Source organism: Pristiophorus japonicus, chromosome 10, assembly GCF_044704955.1.
Source record: "Pristiophorus japonicus isolate sPriJap1 chromosome 10, sPriJap1.hap1, whole genome shotgun sequence".
In the NCBI taxonomy this organism is placed as follows: Eukaryota; Metazoa; Chordata; class Chondrichthyes; family Pristiophoridae; genus Pristiophorus; species Pristiophorus japonicus.
Window position 1 is genome coordinate 112,390,353 of NC_091986.1, and position 18,444 is coordinate 112,408,796.

General features: G+C 48.0%; 1 protein-coding gene across 1 annotated transcript in view; it reads left to right on the forward strand.

The window, feature by feature from the left end:
- Window positions 1-4,561: 4,561 nt before the first annotated feature.
- The window catches only part of LOC139274787 (ras-related protein Rab-38-like), a 116,181-nt gene continuing 102,298 nt past the window's right edge, over window positions 4,562-18,444 (forward strand). Inside the window, exon 1 of the mRNA XM_070891478.1 lies at window positions 4,562-4,763. Coding sequence (XP_070747579.1) covers window positions 4,562-4,763 — 202 coding nt within the window. The remainder of the gene's footprint in view (window positions 4,764-18,444) is intronic.

Sequence of the window (18,444 nt, forward strand, 5' to 3'; positions counted from 1 at the left end):
CACAATTTCCCGGCTAATAAGGATTTCCCTCAGTTCCTCCTCCTTACTAGACCCCCCGACCCCTTTTATAACCGGAAGGTTGTTCGTGTCCTCCTTCGTGAATACCGAACCAAAGTACTTGTTCAATTGGTCCGCCATTTCTTTGTTCCCCGTTATGACTTCCCCTGATGAAGTAAGGTGGGAGGAGACTGTGTGGAGCATAAATACCGGCATAGACCAGTTGGGTCCAATGGCTTTTTTCTATGTTGTAAATACTATGGCGGAAAATTTATATGGTTTGCACCACACATTGGCACCACAAGATGGTGTTAATATGTGTTAACAGCTGAAATGACAGCTAACGCCGATTCCACCACCGCACATCATATCGGTGTTGCCGGCAGCGCTGCTGGTAAACTCGATCGCCATGTTTCCTCGTCATCATGGAGATCATGACGTCAGTGAGTCTGCAACGTCCGATCTCCCAACTTCGTTATTGCTACTTACCTTAATGGCAGTGCAAAACAACGACAGAGAGAGCTGGCATCTACCAGCAGGAAGCAGGCTACAGCAATAATACATTCTCCAATCAGCTGCAGCTAACAAGGTTTTGCAATTTCAGTGCCTGTTTGCTACTTCCTGCAACTGAAACAGCTTTCTTTAGTTATTTCAAGTTTTTTTGGTGACAGTGAGAGTTGATTCATGTGCCAAAGTCACTCATTATTTGTTAAGGGCTTCTGCTCACAACACTTGCTCAAGGTCATGAGGGCTGCGGGATCACTTCAGAAGAATGACAAGGCAGAGGAGGATGAGGAGGACGAGGAGGAGGAGGAACAGGAGGGAGGGCAGAGACAGTGAGACAATCTGCCTTCTGAACCGGCTGTCCGTGACGGGCACATCTGACTCCGATTTGAATGAATGAAACCCCAGATCCCCATTGTTCATAATATTCCCATCATACCATCTCTGTATTATGCCACATCACAGTGTCCTCCTGGGCACAAAGGTGAAATGAGAGAGACCACAAAATATTCTAAACACAATTAATAAATTTATCTATAAACACATCACATATATCACATGAATTCTGATAACACTTGTGGCTGCCATTGTTAAATAGCTGTCATTGTATGCAAGGTTTGAAATGTGCGTGTTAGTATTGCTAGGTACAGATTGTTGGTGGTGTGGTGCATTGAGCAGAGTGTGAAGCTTGTAGTACAGGTGGTGGTATGTAGCATTTGTTGAAGCCTTCACTCACCTTGTACACCCATGTGAGTTTGTAAAACTTCCTCCTGCACTGTGTGCAGGTACTGGGGAGCAAAGTGCTGCCCGTGATGTGGTATGCTACCTCCCTCCACATAGTCTGGCAGACTTTTGGCGGGGGCCTCCTGACAGTTGGGGATACAGGACTGGCCGCCTTCTCTCCACTACTAAAACTAATGCCTCCAAAGCTTACTCGGAAAATCTCTGGGCTCCTTCCCTGGGGGAGAGATCGGCCATCAGGATTTGTAAATGAGTGCTCCTTCACCTTGTTGTTCTTATGTTTGTTGAGTCAGCTGCACATCCAACAATGCTTACTTAAAGGGTTGATGTTGGATAGGCAATGGCAAACATTTAAAGATCATATGTATGAACTTCAACAATTGTACATCCCCATTTGGAATAATAAATAAAACGGAGAAGGTGACACAACCGTGGCTAACAAGGGAAATTAAGGATAGTGTTAAATCCAAGGAAGAGGCATATAAATTGGCCAGAAAAAGCAACAAACCTGAGGACTGGGAGAAATTTAGAATCCAGCAGAGGAGGACAAAGGGTTTAATTAGGAGGGGGGAAATAGAGTATGAGAGGAAGCTTGCTGGGAACATAAAAACTGACTGCAAAAGCTTCTATAGATATGTGAAGAGAAAAAGATTAGTGAAGACAAATGTAGGTCCCTTGCAGTCAGATTCAGGTGAATTTATAATGGGGAACAAAGAAATGGCAGACCATTTGAACAACTATTTTGGTTCTGTCTTCACGAAGGAAGATACAAATAACCTTCCGGAAATACGAGGGGACCGAGGGTCAAGTGAGGAGGAACTGAAGGAAATCCTTATTAGGTGGGAAATTGTGCTAGAGAAATTGATGGGATTGAAGGCCGATAATTCCCTGGGGCCTGATAGTCTGCATCCCAGAGTACTTAAGGAAGTGGCCCTAGAAATAGTGGATGCATTGGTGATCATTTTCCAACAGTCTATCGACTCTGGATCAGTTCCTATGGACTGGAGGGTAGCTAATATAACACCACTTTTAAAAAAAAAGAGGGAGAGAGAAAATGGGTAATTATAGACCGGTTAGCCTGACATCAGTAATGGGGAAAATGTTGGAATCGATTATTAAAGATGAAATAGCAGCACATTTGGAAAGCAGTGACCGGATCGGTCCAAGTCAGCATGGATTTATGAAAGAGAAATCATGCTTGACAAATCTTCTAGAATTTTTTGAGGATGTAACTAATAGAGTGGACTAGGGAGAACCAGTGGATGTGGTGTATTTGGACTTTCAAAAGGCTTTTGACAAGGTCCCACACAAGAGATTGGTGTGCAAAATTAAAGCACATTGGGGATAATGCACTGACGCGGATAGAGAACTGGTTGGCAGACAGGAAGCAGAGAGTCAGGATTAATGGATCCTTTTCAGAACAGCAGGCAATGACTAATGTGGTGCCTAAGGGCTCAGTGCTGGGACCCTAGCTATTTACAATATACATCAATGATTTAGATGAAGGAATTGAGTGTAATATCTCCAAGTTTGCAGATGACACTAAGCTGGGTGGCGGTGTGAGCTGTGAGGAGGACGCTAAGAGGCTGCAGGGTGACTTGGACAGGTTAGGTGAGTGGGCAAATGCATGGCAGATGCAGTATAACGTGGATAAATGTGAGGTTATCCATTTTGGTGGCAAAAACACGAAGGCAGAATATTATCTGAATGGCGGCAGATTAGGAAAAGGGGAGGTGCAACGAGACCTGGGTGCCATGGTACATCAGTCACTGAAAGTTGGCATACAGGTACAGCAGGCAGTGAAGAAGGCAAATGGTATGTTGGCCTTCATAGCTAGCGGATTTGAGTATAGAAGCATGGAGGTCTTACTGCAGTTGTACAGAGCCTTGATGAGGCCTCACCTGGAATATTGTGTTCGGTTTTGGTCTCCTAATCTGAGGAAGGACGTTCTTGATATTGAGAGACTGCAGCGAAGGTTCACCAGACTGATTTCTGGGATGGCAGGACTGACATATGAGGAGAGACTGGATCGACTGAGCCTGTATTCACTGGAGTTTAGAAGGATGAGAGGGATCTTATAGAAACATATAACATTCTGATGGGACTGGACAGGTTAGATGCAGGAAGAATGTTCCCGATGCTGGGGAAGTCCAGAACCAGGGGACACAGTCTAAGGATAAGGGGTAAACCATTTAGGACGGAGATGAGGAGAAACTTCTTCACTCAGAGAGTTGTTAACCTGTGGAATTATCTACCGCAGACAGCTGTTGATGCCAGTTCATTGGATATATTCAAGAGGGAGTTAGATATGGCCCTTACGGCTAATGGGATCAAGGGGTATGGAGAGAAAGCAGGAAAGGGGTACTGAGGTGAATGATTAGCCATGATCTTATTGAATGGTGGTGCAGGCTCGAGGGGCCGAATGGCCTACTCCTGCACTTATTTTCTATGTTTCTATGTTAATGCTGAGAATGAGGTGCTGCTGCATCAATGGACCTCCCCTTTAAATAGTGACAAAAGCCTGTGGCAGTCATTACTTGGGTTTAGACGGCCCCCGATATTGGTCCATCTTTTCAGTGTAACACCAATGAGCTTGAGCTTTTAGACTGGAATCATGACTGTAATCATTTTAATGAGGACGAATTTTGCGTGCAGTCTAGACTATTTTCATGTGGCGTTACTTAACCATTTTTAGTCTAAACACCGCCTATTCCTTGGCTATAATGAATTTCAAGCCCTATGTATCTACTTCATGCAAAGGGTGTTGGCCTTGTAGAACAGATTGGCTAGAGAGGCAGTGAAGACGGAAACTATGGAAATATTTAAGGGGATTTGAAGGAATGGGCAGTAGAAACATAAAGGTTCTTGAGAGCAGCCAAAATGTTTCCCGACCCCATATTTTCTTATCTTCCTGCACCGTTACCCCTTAAGCACATGATCATCCTCCCCAATTTCTAGCACCGATTCTGCTGTTTGATATACCAATTTAAGGCCAGATTTAATAAGTCACATGCTTTGGGTCGTAGCCATTTGATTTTCTAACTGCTGGAAGAAATTCAAACTTGAAGATTCGAAATGTAAGGCGGAAATAGCCAACTGCAATAAAATCGGCTCTAAACACCAGCGACTGCGCTTTATCACATTCTCAGTACAGTTCAGTGGAGAGTGCCGTGGCCGAGGTAGTGAGATTGCGCGCATTCACACAGTGGTAGAGCAGCTCCCAGTCAGTCGGGGCGAGGGGCGTTGCTGCTCACAGGCGCGGCTGAGAGTCTCGCTTGAAGGATAGTGCAGGACGGGCTATGAGCCTGCAACTTCGAAAATGCAGAAAAGCCAGATCGAGCATCTCTATAAAATCTTAGTCATCGGCGACCTGGGGGTAGGAAAGACCAGTATTATCAAACGTTACGTACATCAGAACTTTTCCCAACATTACCGAGCCACGATAGGTGTGGATTTCGCTCTCAAAGTACTCAATTGGGATTCGAATACTGTCGTTCGACTACAGTTATGGGATATAGCTGGTAAGAGTTTGTCAATCTTCCTCAACCCACAGAAAATAGAGAGAGCAACAGTTTGCTCAGAAGCACCGTGTTCAGCCAGCATAATGTTTTTGCAGCTGGACAAGCATCTGTTCTGAATTTGAATACGTGTAAAGTAGTATCCGGCAATTTTATATTTAGTATTGCTTTACCTATATTTATACATAAACATTAATTTCTGATTAATCGTCTGTATATTGTCGCTTTATGAACTAACAGTAATTATATCGCAGTTATTCAATGTTTAGTTGAAAGTCATTAAAAATTCGTCTCGAGCGGTGGCCTGGGATGGTGGGACTGACATATCAAGAAAGACTGGATCAACTGGGCTTGTATTCACTGGTGTTCAGAAGAATGAGAGGGGATCTCATAGAAACGTTTAAAATTCTGACGGGTTTAGACAGGTTAGATACAGGAAGAATGTTCCCAATGTTGGGGAAGTCCAGAACCAGGGGTCATAGTCTAAGGATAAGGGTAAGCCATTTAGGACCGAGATGAGGAGAAATTTCTTCACCCAGTGAACCTGTGGAATTCTCTACCACAGAAAGTTGTTGAGGCCAATTCACTAAATATATTCAAAAAGGAGTTCGATGTAGTCCTTACTACTCGGGGGATCAAAGGGTATGGCGAGAAAGCAGGAATGGGGTACTGAAGTTGCATGTTCAGCCATGAACTCATTGAATGGCAGTGCAGGCTAGAAGGGCCGAATGGCCTACTCCTGCACCTATTTTCTATGTTTCCATGTTTCTATAACAAGCGGTATCAGATCGAGCACCCGTTAGACACATTGAAGTCAGTGGAACTGATTACTAGGCGGCTGATCCGATGCCGGCAGTTCCTTGCCACCGCCCAAGACGAATTTCTCGGCGTTTATGTCTCAAGTGTTTGACATCCGTAGAGACATTCATCCGTCTGTGGGGGGGCGGGGAGCATATAAATCTGCCCCACCCGCTCTGCAGATTATATTGTAGTTAATAATGAAGACACCGGAACAATAATCTTATTGAGAATTTTAAGATTCGGATAATATCCCTTTGTGGGATCATTAGAACTGTGAACACCTCAATGAAATTGTTGACAGGAAATCATTCTGCAGTTCTTTACTTAGAGGAGGCGCATGTAAAGTGATCATTCAGAGTCATATTTTGTTCCAGTGTATGAAGGACTTAAGTTCCACCAACATTGTGAAATTATGCTTTTGAGGCCTTGGTTACATGTTCTATTATGTAAAGCAGACGCAATACTTACTATTATATTATTAGACTTATTATCTCTGTTGGTTGTGATAATGCTGCAGAAGGCTACAGTTACCCGGCCGGCTTGGAATGGTATGTGTTAGCGCGAATGTACCCTTCCAAGAATCACTCATCACTCAGGGTCGGTCCATACATCAAAACGGTTTATTACGCCGGCGAGGAGATGAAGCAACTGGTGGGTCCAGGTACCTCTCTCTGCCGAACAAAGGATTTCATGGATTTTTGTGTTTTACAACAGTTTACTACAGTTACATCAGCCCATTTTGGCCGGACACTATCCAATCATATTAATTATAGATTATATATAGATTCAAATAGATGAATAGAAGTGGTCTCTAAACATTAGGTGACTGCGTGATTGCCTTATGTGTTGCTAAGAAATGTGTTGCTAAGAGTTACTCATCATCATCTTGTGACATAGTCCAGGCCCCCCTTCTCTTACTATCCTTGGGTGCTGTCTTTGGGTAGTCTCCTTATCTTAGTCCTGTTACAGAGTAGAATTGTTCTAACATGGACCAGGTCGTCTCGTCTGGGGCCTAGTAGCCCGATGATTACGAACATCTGCAGAACTGAAGTGTATTCCTGCGTGAGAACACAGCCGTTATCAGTAACTAAGAATGCAGCCTTTTTCTGCTGGCTGAAATCCCTTGGGGCTTTGCTAAACCACAAGTAGTCACCTTTATACATTTTACACACACATTTAATACTACAATTAAATATTTTGTTCTAACATCTATGCTACAGGTGCCACTGCCCTGGGGGAAAATCTCTCTCTAACAGTATGTAAAAGTCATGTGTTGCTGCATCATATGACCCAGATCTGGACTCCCTCTTTCAAAGTTACTTTGGCTGAATTATGTAGTGTTCAAATAGATAACTTTGGAAATGTGATTTTTTTTTTTGCTGTAATTCTTTCTCTATTTCCAGAATTTTAGGAAATGCTTCAAAATTGTGGTAATTTCATCTCGCTGTGTCACCCAAATATTTTAATTTGCTGAAGTGTGCTAAGTTTGACTGTTTTCCTGATGAGCAGGAGAACTTTAACCATTTGAGCACAATGGCCGGGGTTGAATGCGGACCTAGTTTTGTCTGTTTCTCTGGCGCGATACCTGGGGAAAAATACATCATTTTGGAGGCTATGTCCCATGCTCCGAGTGCGCCTGAAATACATCTAACATTATAGTGGCTCATGTGATATACAAGTATTGCTGCGGCTGCTGTAAACAGGCATTAGGCCATTTAGAAACGGTTAATGAGGGGCCTAGGACCTGATAAAGGACCCCTCTCCAAAATTGGTCAGAAACTAAGCGGAGCAGGTACTGGGCATGCTCCACTCACTATTCACAATTGCTTCTGCATCTGAAAACAAAGCATCAGTTTCCACATGTATGCTGATTATACCCACCACCACTTCTCTCGACACCTCCTTGGTGTTTAAATTGTCAGACTGCTTGTTCGACATCCAGTTCTGGATGAGCAGAAATCTTCTCCAATTGAATATCGAGATGACCGAAGCCATTGTTTTTGATCCCCGCCAGAAACTCCATTTCCTAGCCACTAACTCCATCCCTCTCCCCAACTCGTGTCTGAGGCTGAATCAGACTGCTCACAGCCTTGATGTCATATATTTGACCCTGAAATGAACTTTCGACCATATATCTGCTGCAAAACCAAGCCTGCTTATTCCCACCTCCATAACATTGCCTGTCTCCGCTCTTGTCTCAGCGTATCTGCTGCTGAAGCCCTCATCTATGTGTTTGTTACCTCTAAACTTGACGATTCCAATGCACTCCTGGCTGGCCTCCCACATTCTACCCTACGTAAACTGGAGATGATCCAAAACTCGGCTGCCCATGTCCTAGCTTGCACCAAATACTGTTCACCCATCACCCCTGTGCTCACTGACCTATATTGGCTTCCGGTTAAGCAACGCTTCGATTTCAAAATTGTCACCCTTGTTTTCAAATCCCTCCATGGCCTTGCCCCTCCCTAGTTCTGTAATCTCCAGTCCCACAACCCCCCCCCCCCCCCCCCCCCCCCCCCAAGATGTCTGTGTTCCTCTAATTCTGGTCTCTTGAGCATCACTAATTATAATCGTTCAAGCATTAACAGTTGTGCCTTTTGTTGCCTCAGCCCTAAGCTCTGGAATTCCCTGCCTAAACGTTATCGCCTCGTTACCTCTTTCCTCCTTCAAGGCGCTCCTTCAAACCTACCTCTTTGACCAAGCTTTTGGTCACCTGCACTAATTTCTCCTTATGTGGCTTGGTGTCAAATTTTTTATCTCATAATACTTCTGTGAAGCACCTCTTTGAGAACCGTAGGATTATAGGTCATCAGGTCCAGGGGATTTGTCGACTTTTAGTCACATTATTTTTTCAAGTACTTTTTCTCTACTGATAATTACTTTAACTTCCTCACTCTCATTAACCCCCTTTCCCCCCCCACTATTTTTGGTATGCTTTTTGTGTCTTCTACTGTGAAGACACATACAAAATATTTGTTTAAAATCTCCTGCCATTTCTTTATTCCCCATTATCATTTCTCCTGTCTCAGCCTCGAAGGGAACATTGTTTATTTTTGCTACTCTCTTTTTACAATTGTAGAAGCTCTTACAATCTGTCTTTATATTTCTTGCTAGTTTGCTCTCATTTTATTTCCTCCCTTTTTATCAATTTTTTGGTCATCCTTTGCTGGTTTCTAAAGCTCTCTCAATCCTCAGGTTTACTACTATTCTTTGAAACAATATAAGCCTCATATTATGATCAGTCTTCCCCAGAGGATCCTTTACTATGAGATTACTAATTTACTCTGTCTCATTACACAATACAAGATCTAAAATAGCCTGTTCCCTGGTTGGTTCCACATCCTATTGTTCTAGGAAATTGTCTCAAATGTATCCCATGAACTCGTCCTCCAGACTACCTTTGCCAATTTGATTTGCCAAGGATATATGAAGGTTAAAGTCCCCCCATAATTATTACATTACCTTTGTTACAAGCTCCTATTATTTGTTGGTTTATATTCTGTCTAACAGTATAGCTACTCTAAGGGGGCCTATAAACTGCTCTCACCAGTGCTTTCTGCCCCTTATTATTTCTTTTCTCCACCTATACTGATGCTTCTTCCTGATCTTCTGAGCCAAGATCCTTCCTCACTACTATCCTTATGTCATCCTTTCTTAACAGGGCTAACTCCCCCCCCCCCCCCCCCCCCCCCACCACCACCACCACCCACATCCTTTTCCATTCTGTTATGTATGCAAACCCATGTAGCCAGTATTATACCACCACTAGAGGGCATACCTTTTGGAGTCCCAAGGGATCCCAACATCCCTTGGGAGCACTGTATATAAGCAGGCTTTCCATACTATACCAACACTCTGGAGTTAGAATAAAGGAGCTAAGGTCACACTTACTCATGTCTACAGTACTCAGTTACATTGCTTTATTTTGAACATAACAACTGGCGACGAGATAACGAACCATTATGCGAAAATGCAGAGAACAGTCGGTATTCTGGAGAAATTCTCAGAAGGGGACGATTGGGAGGCCTTCATGGAGCGACTCTACCAGTACTTCATGGCCAATGAACAGGAAGGGGATGAGAACGCTGCCAAATGAAGCGCAATCCTCCTCACCATCTGCAACAACCTATGGCCTCATGAAGAATCTTCTTGCTCCGGTGAAACTAACAACCAAATTGTATGAAGGACTGTGTACGCTGGTCTGGGAGCACCTAAATCCGAAGGAGAGCGTTCTGATGGCAAGGTATTAATTTTACACATATCAACGGTCTGAAGGCCAGGAAGTGGTGAGGTACGTTGCCGAACTAAGGTGTCTTGCAGAACATTGCGAATTCGATGGAATCCTGGAGCAAATGCTAAGAGACTTCTTTGTGCTTGGCATTGGCAAACTATTGACTGTTGAAACACTGAACCTGAGCAAAGCCATAACGATAGCCCAGGCATTTATATCCACCAGCGACAACACCAAACAAATGTCGCAGCATAAAGAGGTTTCGGCAAGTACTGTACACAATGTAATGTCATTTTTAGGCAGGTATGCATATGGCAGAGCGTACATGCCTGCAGCTGCATAACCTCAGATGACAGAGTCCGCTATCAAATGTTAATGCGAGGCAGTTAACACCTTGTTGGCGCTGCGGAGATGATCATCGAGCCCATCAATGCCGCTTCAAACACTGTGTGCAAAGGCTGTGGAACAATGGGACACCTCCAGCAAATGTGAAGACGAGTTGCAAACCAGCACGTTGCAGAGGAAGATCGATCCATGGCGGATCAAACTGAACTAGAGACTCGAACCAAGGAGGCAGAAGTGTACGGGGTACACACCTTCACCACGAAATGTCCACCGATCATGTTAAAAATTGAACTGGACGGAATTCCAGTATCCATGGAACTGTGACAGAGGTGCGAGTCAGTCTATCATGAGCAAAAAGGCCATCGACAGGCTGTGGTGCAACAAGGCACGCAGGCCCAAGCTTAGCTCCATTCATACCAAGCTGAGAATGTACACCAAAGAGCTGATCTCTGTAATTGGCAGCGCAGCAGTAAAAGTCACCTATGATGGAGCAGTGCACGAACTCCCACTATGGATTGTACCGGGAGATGGCCCCACACTGTTCGGCAGAAGCTGGCTGGGAAAAGTCCGCTAGAACTGGGATGACATCCGAGCGCTCTCGTCCGTCGATGACGCCTCATGTACCCAGATTCTGAGCAAGTTTCCATCGTTATTTGAGCCAGGCATCGGAAGTTTCTCGGGGGCGAAGGTGCAGATCCACTTGGATCCCGGTACACGACCCATCCACCACAAGGCATGGGCGGTGCCATATATGATGTGAGAGAAAGCGGAGATCGAGCTGGACAGGCTGCAGCGAGAAAGCATCATCGTGCCGGTGGAGTTCAACGAGTGGGCCAGTCCGATTGTTCCGGTCCTCAAGGGCAATGGCACGGTCAGAAGTTGTGGGGACTATAAAGTAATGATTAACCATTTTTCGCTGCAGTACCCGCTACCCAAGGCAGACAGCCTATTTGCGATGCTGGCAGGAGGGAATACTTTCACCAAGTTGGACCTGACCTTGGCCTACATGAAGCAGGTGCTGGTGGAATCTTCGCAAGGCCTCACCTGTATCAACACGCACAAAGGTATGTTCATCTACAATAGATACCCATTTGGGATTCGAACGGCTGCAGCTATTTTTCAAAGGAACATGGAAAGTCTGCTAAAGTCGGTTCCGCGCACCGTGGTTTTCCAGGACGACATATTGATCACAGGTCGGACACCATCGAACACTTGAAGAACCTGGAAGAGGTTCTAAGGCGGCTAGATTGTGTGGGACTCGGGTTGAAATGCTCAAAGTGTGTTTTCCTGGCGGTAGAGGTCGAGTTATTAGGGAGAAGAATCGCGGCAGACGGCATCAGACCAACCAAAGCCAAGATGGAGGCCATCAAGAATGCACCGAGATCACAGAACGTGACGGAGCTGCGGTCATTCCTGGGACTCCTCAATTATTTTGGTAATTTCCTACCTGGGTTAAGCACCTTGCTAGAACCTCTACATATGTTGCTACGCAAGGGAAGTGACTGGGCATGGGGGAAATCACAAGAGGCTGCTTTTGAGAAAGCCAGAAATCTGTTATGTTCCAACAAACTGCTTGTTCTGTATAACCCATGTAAACGTTTCGTTCTAGCTTGCGATGCATCTTCGTACGGGATCGGGTGTATGTTACAACAAGCAAACGAATCGGGAACATTGCAACCGGTCGCCTACGCGTCCAGGAGTTTGTTCAAGGTTGAAAAGGAAGTTCTGGCATGCGTTTACGGGGTAAAAAAATGCACCAGTATCTGTTTGGTCTCAAGTTTGAGTTAGAAACTGACCATAAGCCACTCATATCGCTATTCTCAGAGAGCAAAGGGATTAGCATCCAAAGATGGGCACTCTCGCTGTCTGCAACATGGTGGTGCTCATGTTGGAGATGGACTCCTCCATTTTCTGCACATTTGAAGACATTGGAGTTGCAAAAGTTGCCAGAGCCTCATGCAATTGTTGTTGCCCCTCCAAGATCCCCTTCTTTCTCAATGGCCCCTGAGTTTCAGCATCTGCATGAAGCTCAGTACAACTCGGAGCATCCTGTGCCCTCCGGCAAGAAGTCTCCACTGCTGTCCCTGTCAACACCATCTGCTCTTGATCACTTGTGAAGTGTGAGATACCCAGTGACAACACTGCTCTATTTCGCACAGGATCCACTGAGGTATGTGTATCTGCGCTGGTGCTGGGTGTGCACAAGTCTGGTGACGGTGCACCCTCCGAGAGAAGAGTCGTCTTCCTCCTTCGGCCAGACAATGGGGCACAGGGAGCACTTGTTGAACCTGTGGGAAAGTAAAGAGATGAATTAGAAGTGTTCTGATAAGAATGGATAACGTTACCATTATGCACATGATGACATTCACTGGCTGCTGACATCAGTCACCATATGGGTGACTGGTGTATGCCATGTGGCTGTATGAGATTTAATTCTGTCACCAGGTTGCTGGGAGGTCTCCCTCTCTCCGCCTCCCAATGCCAGCAACTCTGTTACCCCAGAGATCTCTAGGGCCCCCTCCTCTGCTGGAGTCAAATGTGTGAAGACTGGAGGTCCACTTCCGGTTCTCTGCCTCTCCCTGTTGTTGTGGGCTCCCTTTTCCTGCAAGGAGGGAAAGAGGAGAACTTTGAGTGAGATTGATGGAATGAGTATAAGGAGTGGATGGGCTACATCTGTAAGGGTGACTATGAGTGGCGTGTCATTGCCAAATGGCTTCCTGTGGTGTTACTTGCTATGGTTGCATTCGGATGAGGGAGAGTGTCAGTGGTGGTTAGTCAGATGGGGATGTGAGTAGGTGCAGAGACAGAGAGGGAGGGGTGCTCCTACAAAGTAGGGTGGTGTGAGGATTAACGTGCAGGGGTAAGCTTGGGAAAGCAGAGTGATGGGGTTGGGGTGACCGGCACATCCGGATGTAGGTGAGTGCGGCATTACACTCACCTTTCCTGACGTCATGAGATCATTGAATCTTTTGCGGCACTGGATCCACGTCCTCCTCACCACATCCCTGCTATTGACTTCTGCGATGTCTAGCCATGCCCTCTTAGTGTCTTTAGCTGGTCTTTTTCGGCCATCTACAGGGAAGAGGACCTACCTGCGTGCTCTGACTCCCTGGACCAGCACTTCTAGGGAGGCATCTGGGAAGCTTGGGTTGCCCTCTGTCTGTCTCCATGACCCCCAGAATTGTCAATGTTATTCAGCAATTTTCAGCTCTTGAAAGCACCTTGAACATTCTTGCACGCATCTCATTTGAAGGTTGCTGTAAGGCTGCTATAAATATCCGCACTGAACATGAGTCATCGGTGACATCGTCAGACCCGCTTCATTTAATTGGGCCGGGAAACCCGCATGACTGTTTCAGTTGATGCCATTGAGTTAAACGCGCAGTGCAGAATAAGCAGTTGTAATCTTCGGGATGGCGACCCGCTACGTGGCCCACATATACCCGACCTTATTCCAAGGTAAACATTCTGGCCACTCTGTCATTTCCTCTTTATCGTTGGAATCTGGAAATTCCCTGCCTAATACCATTGTGGGAACACCATCAGCACAAGGACTGCTTACAGTTAAAGGAGAAGGCCTACCATCACCTTCTCAAGGTGACATGGGATAGACAATAAATGTAACCATAGTCCACATCCCAAGAATTAACAAAACAAGTAAAATAAAAACAGAAAATTCTGGAACTACTCAACTGGTCAAGCAGCATCTGTGGGGAGAGAAACCGAGTTAATGTTTCAGGTCAGTGACCTTCCGTCGGAACAGAAAACTTAAACCTTCCTTAGTGCAAGGCATGCCATAAAATCATAGAATGGTTGAAGTACGGAAGGCCATTTAGCCCGTCGAGCCTGTGCCGGCCCTCTGCAAGAGCACCTCAGCTAGTCCCACTATTCCCTTTTCCCTAATAGCCCGGCAATTTTTTTCTTTCAGGTATTTATCCAACTCCCATGATTGAGTCTGCTTCCACCACCCTTTCAGGCAGTGCATTCCAGATCTTAACCACTCGCTGTGTTTAAAAAAAAAGTTTTTTCTTATGTCGCCTTTCTGTTGCCAATCACCTTGAATCAGTGTCCTCTGGTTCTCGACCCTTCTGCTAATGGGAACAGTTTCTCTCAAGCTATTCTGTCAAGACTCCTCATGATTTTGAAAACTTTTATCAAATTTCCTCTCAATCTTCTCTGCTCTCAGAAGAACAACCCCAGCTTCTCCAGTCTATCCACATAACTGAAATCCCTCATCCCTGGAATCATTCTCGGAAATCTTTTCTGCACCCTCTCTAAGGCCTTCACATCCTTCCTAAAGTGCAGTGTCTAGAATTGGACCCAATACTCCAGCTGAGTCAGAGCCAGTATTTTAGATACGTTCATCATCATATCCAAGCTTTTGTATCCTGTTCATTAAGGTAAGTTTATTTTTTAACCCTATTAAAACACACAAAAAAAATGCCAAAAATGATAATATTTTTTCTAAAACATTTAATTACATTTAATTTTAATTAATTTTAAATATGTGAGGTGTTTTATTTATTTATTCTGTGTTTTGGTGTTTTAGGGGTTTTTCTCATTATAGTAATGGGAACTCATATAAACAGAGTTCCCATTTTTATCACTGAGAATACTGCATAGTGGTTAGTGGTCCAGGCCCACGTGACTACGAGCCCAAGTTTCGAGCCGCGCCTAGAACGGCGCAGTCCCGACCTGGACGCCCGTTTTTCACGCCACAAAGTGCGCCTAAAGAAAACCCTCCAGATTCTCCACCTCCCTGCAGGTCCTCTGGCCCTCGGCGCAGCGCAGCAGGAGCTGTAAACAGTGCCGGAACCTCTACACATGTGCGCTACAGTGGGCGCGCAAGTGCAGTAGCTCCAGGTGCCCGAAACTGTGTGGGAGGGGACCGAAACACGCAGCCCCTAGCCCTGGCCGAATGGCCTCACTGGGACTGCGTGAATAAGGCTCCTCCCACGGCTAGCTCCTGCTTCCTGCCGACCCGACTCGATTCCTGCTTCCCGCCTCCGGACTGGACCAGACACCCCCTCTCCCCCGCCCCCCGCCCCCGGACCGGACCCGATACCACCCCCGCCCCCCCCCAGCCTCCGGACCCGACACCCTCTTCCCCCCGCCTCCGGACCCTACTCCCGCTCCACACCCCTGCCCCCGGACTGGATCCGACCTGACCTCCCTCTCCCTCCCTCCCTCCCCCGACCCGAACCAAACCGACCTCCCTCCCACCACCCCCCCGGACCCGACCCAACGCTACCTACCTGTAAATCTGGTGCTGGGGACGGGCCCGGCCCGAAGTCTCGGGCCCAGCCCGTTCAGCCTCTCTCCCCCTTCTCCTTCCGCCTCCCCCCCCCCAATCTCCTTTTCCCCCCCCCCAATCTCCTTTCCCCCCCCCAATCTCCTTTCCCCCCCCCAATCTCCTTTCCCCCCCCAATCTCTTTCCCCCCCCCAATCTCTTTCTCCCCCCCCCCCAAACTCCTTCTCCCCCCCCCCAATCTCCTTCTCCCCCCCCAATCTCCTCTCCCCCCCCACCAATCTCCTTCTCCCCCCCCAAACTCCTTCTCCCCCCCCCAATCTCCTTCTCCCCCCCCAATCTCCTTCTCCCCCCCCCCCCAATCTCCTTCTCCCCCCCCCCAATCTCCTTCTCCCCCCCAATCTCCTTCTCCCCCCCAATCTCCTTCTCCCCCCCCCCCAATCTCCTTCCCCCCCCCAATCTCCTTCTCCCCCCCCCCCCAATCTCCTTCTCCACCCCCCCCCAATCTCCTTCTCCACCCCCCAATCTCCTTCTCCCCCCCCCCAATCTCCTTCTCCCCCCCCCCCAATCTCCTTCTCCCCCCCCAATCTCCTTCTCCCCCCCCAATCTCCTTCTCCCCCCCCCCCAATCTCCTTCTCCCCCCCCCCCAATCTCCTTCTCCCCCCCCAATCTCCTTCTCCCCCCCCCCCAATCTCCTTCTCCCCCCCCCCAATCTCCTTCTCCCCCCCCCCAATCTCCTTCTCCCCCCCCCCAATCTCCTTCTCCCCCCCCCAATCTCCTTCTCGCCCCCCCAATCTCCTTCTCGCCCCCCCAATCTCCTTCTCCCCCCCCCAATCTCCTTCTCCCCCCCCAATCTCCTTCTCCCCCCCCCAATCTCCTTCTCCCCCCCCCAATCTCCTTCTCCCCCCCCCAATCTCCTTCTCCCCCCCCAATCTCCTTCTCCCCCCCCCCAATCTCCTTCTCCCCCCCCCCAATCTCCTTCTCCCCCCCCCCAATCTCCTTCTCCCCCCCCCCCAATCTCCTTCTCCCCCCCCCCAATCTCCTTTCTCAACCCCCCCCCAATCTCCTTTCTCACCCCATCCCCCTTCTCCCCCATCCCTCCCCTTCTCCCCCATCCCTCCCCTTCTCCCCCATCCCTCCCCTTCTCCCCCATCCCTCCCCTTCTCCCCCATCCCTCTACCCTCCTCCTCCCCCTCCCCTCGCTGTCAGAAACACAGACACTGACAGACAGAGAGTGAGAGACACACACAGACAGACAGAGTCGGCGGCAGTCGGGAGCAGCGTCGAAGAGGTGCGTGGAGAGGCCTATAAAAGGCACAGCAGGGAGTCCGGGGCCCAGCGTCGGCGGCAGTCGGGAGCATCGTCGAGGAGGTGCGTGGTGAGGCCTATAAAAGGCACAGCAGGGAGTCCGGGGCCCAGCGTCGGCGGCAGTCGGGAGCAGCGTCGAGGAGGTGCGTGGTGAGGCCTATAAAAGGCACAGCAGGGAGTCCGGGGCCCAGCGTCGGCGGCAGTCGGGAGCAGCGTCGAGGAGGTGCGTGGTGAGGCCTATAAAAGGCACAGCAGGGAGTCCGGGGCCCAGCGTCGGCGGCAGTCGGGAGCAGCGTCGAGGAGGTGCGTTGGTGAGGCCTATAAAAGGCACAGCAGGGAGTCCGGGGCTCAGCGTCGGCGGCAGTCGGGAGCAGCGTCGAGGAGGTGCGTTGGTGAGGCCTATAAAAGGCGTACTTGTGCAGCTACAGGGAGAAGGCAAAAAGAAGTAGAAAGAAATCAAAAGGTGACGTCACAGCCAAGAGGGTAAGTGATTGGTGAGTAGTTTTTCTACATCAGTGAGTAACTTTTAACATTGTTGTTGCCAATTTAAGTGTATCTAAGGGTTAAGTCATGGCAGGAGAGCTCGGTCGGGTGTTATGCTCCTCCTGTACCATGTGGGAACTCGGACGACACCAGTGTCCCTGACGACTATATCTGCAGGAAGTGTATCCACCTCAAGCTCCTGACGGTCCGCGTTGCGGAGTTGGAGCTGAGGGTGGATTCACTCTGGAGCATCCACGATGCTGAGAATGACGTGAGTATCACGTGTAGCGAGTTGGTCGTACCACAGGGAAAGGGTCCACAGCCAGATAGGGAATGGAAGACCAACAGGAAGAGCAGTGCAAGGAAGGTAGTGCAGGAGTCCCATGTGGTCATCCCCCTGCAAAACAGATACACTGCTTTGGGTACTGTTGAGGGGGATGACTCATCAGGGGAGGGCAGCAGCAGCCGCCAAGTTCATGGCACCATGGCTGGCTCTGCTGCACAGGAGGGCAGGAAAAAGAGTGGGAGAGCAATAGTGATTGGGGATTCAATGGTGAGGGGAATAGATAGGCGTTTCTGCGGCCGCAACCGAGACTCCAGGATGGTATGTTGCCTCCCTGGTGCAAGGGTCAAGGATGTCTCAGAGCGGGTGCAGGACATTCTAAAAAGGGAGGGAGAACAGCCAGTTGTCGTGGTGCACATTGGTACCAATGACATAGGTAAAAAAAAGGGATGAGGTCCTACGAAACGAATTTAAGGAGCTAGGAGCTAAATTAAAAAGTAGGACCTCAAAAGCAGTGATCTCGGGATTGCTACCAGTGCCACGTGATAGTCAGAGTAGGAATCGTAGGATAGCGCAGATGAATACGTGGCTTGAGCAGTGGTGCAGCAGGGAGGGATTCAAATTCCTGGGGCATTGGAACCGGTTCTGGGGGAGGTGGGACCAGTACAAACCGGACGGTCTGCAGCTGGGCAGGACCGGAACCAATGTCCGAGGGGGAGTGTTTGCTCGTGCTGTTGGGGAGGATTTAAACTAATATGGCAGGGGGATGGGAACCAATGCAGGGAGACAGAGGGAAACAAAAAGGAGGCAAAAGCAAAAGACAGAAAGGAGATGAGGAAAAGTGGAGGGCAGAGAAACCCAAAGCAAAGAACAAAAAGGGCCACTGTACAGCAAAATTCTAAAAGGACAAAGGGTGTTAAAAAAACAAGCCTGAAGGCTTTGTGTCTTAATGCAAGGAGTATCCGCAATAAGGTGGATGAATTAA